The 1573-nt window shown below is 53.0% G+C and overlaps 1 protein-coding gene across 1 annotated transcript in view; it reads left to right on the forward strand.

Annotated features, from left to right (window-relative positions):
* The window catches only part of LOC105307461 (patatin-like phospholipase domain-containing protein 3), a 27946-nt gene that overhangs the window by 9492 nt on the left and 16881 nt on the right, over positions 1–1573 (forward strand). Inside the window, exon 3 of the mRNA XM_023524839.1 lies at positions 494–856. Within this exon, the coding sequence (XP_023380607.1) occupies positions 494–856 (363 nt within the window). The remainder of the gene's footprint in view (positions 1–493; positions 857–1573) is intronic.

Here is a 1573-nt window from a genome sequence, read left to right on the forward strand (position 1 = left end):
TTTCCTAAAGCCCCTCTCGTTTTTAGGGTGTGGAGGGAGATGGGGTCACAGGAGAAGCATCTTATCCAAGTTTTCCCAAGTAGCAAGGGCGTCTGGAGTTGAACCCAGGAGCTCCTGTCTCCTCTGGGGCAGGATTTACATCACACTGTCCCCAGTGCACACAGTGCAAACGACATGGGCACACCTGTGGGTGCCCACCTGGGCTCAAGAATTGGCCAGCACAGCGTGGACCGGACTCCAGCCTCCGTCTGCCTCTTTGCCGGGCACCTTTTGTGTAGTGCACAATCTATACAACAGTGTGGAGCAATCCTGAATGCCAGCCTAGCCCCTGGCCTGGCACAGGAATGCTCAGTAAGGATTTGTCGAGCGATCCCCAAGCCCCGTCCTCCCACGGGAGCAGCCTGTGGCGCTGAGAAGCCTCTGCCCATAATCAGAAAAACACAAAACACCACCGCAGAGTTTCTGACAGGGTGTCTTTTTTATCCCTTAAAAGCGATACATTGATGGAGGACTGACTAACGCTACGCCCGTCTTTGATGCCGAAACGACCATCACTGTGTCCCCCTTCTATGGAGAATATGACATCTGCCCTAAGGTCAAGTCCACGCACTTTTTTCACATAGAAGTCTCCAGGTTCAGTATTCGACTCTGCTCAGAGAACTTCCGCCTGCTTAGCCGACTGCTGTCCCCCAAGAACATCAAGGTGAGTGGGGGGCTGCGTTCTGGGGTACAGCTCTTTTTGGCATCCGTGTTTGCCTGGAGATCCACCAGTTGTTCGCCATGCAAACAAACAATCAAACAAATAGAAACGGACCCCTCACTGCACAGGCGCTCAGAGAAGAGGCCCATGTCCCAGGTGGGTGCTGCCCCACTTCAGTCACCGGGACCGCCTGGAGCTTTCAGAGAGCACAGCGGCTCAGGCCCCACTTCCAAGGGCTGTGGTTTAAATTAAGTACAGTCGGCCCTCCCTGTCCCCCGGTTTTCAAGCATCCACAGATTCAACCAACCAAAATCAAAAATATTAAAAAAAAAAAAAAAAAATCCCAGAAAGTTCCAAAAAGGAAAACTTGAATTAGCCACTCCCCAAGCCCTACATGGAATCCACATGAAGGATGTGTAGCCGCACCTGGCCGTAGCCTATATGCAAATATAGGTTATATGCAAATCCTACAGCATTTTATACAAGGGACTAGAGCTCCTGTGGATTTTGGTATCTGAGGGGGTTCCTGGAACCAGTCCCCCACGAATACCAGGGGACGACTGATCTGGGTGCGGCCCGAGCAGAAGCATTTTTTTTGTCACCCAGTTGACTCTTATATGGAGCCGGTCACGAACCACACTGCATTTGGTGGTTTGATCCTTTTTGGTGGCGGTCGTCGTATGCTTCACCACCCTAACCCAGTGGGAGAACCTGTAACGTGTGCTGGGGAGAAAGGCCGCCCCGTGCTGTGTGCATCCCACACATGACAGCTGGTCTGCGTGTGTGGCTGGACACCGGTGAGTATAGGGGACCGCTGTTACGGTCTCAGGGGTGACTAGCACAGGCCCCCTGTCGTGCTGAGGTGCCAGCAGC

This window comes from Pteropus vampyrus, unplaced genomic scaffold (genome assembly GCF_000151845.1).
Source record: "Pteropus vampyrus isolate Shadow unplaced genomic scaffold, Pvam_2.0 Scaffold499, whole genome shotgun sequence".
In the NCBI taxonomy this organism is placed as follows: domain Eukaryota; kingdom Metazoa; phylum Chordata; class Mammalia; order Chiroptera; family Pteropodidae; genus Pteropus; species Pteropus vampyrus.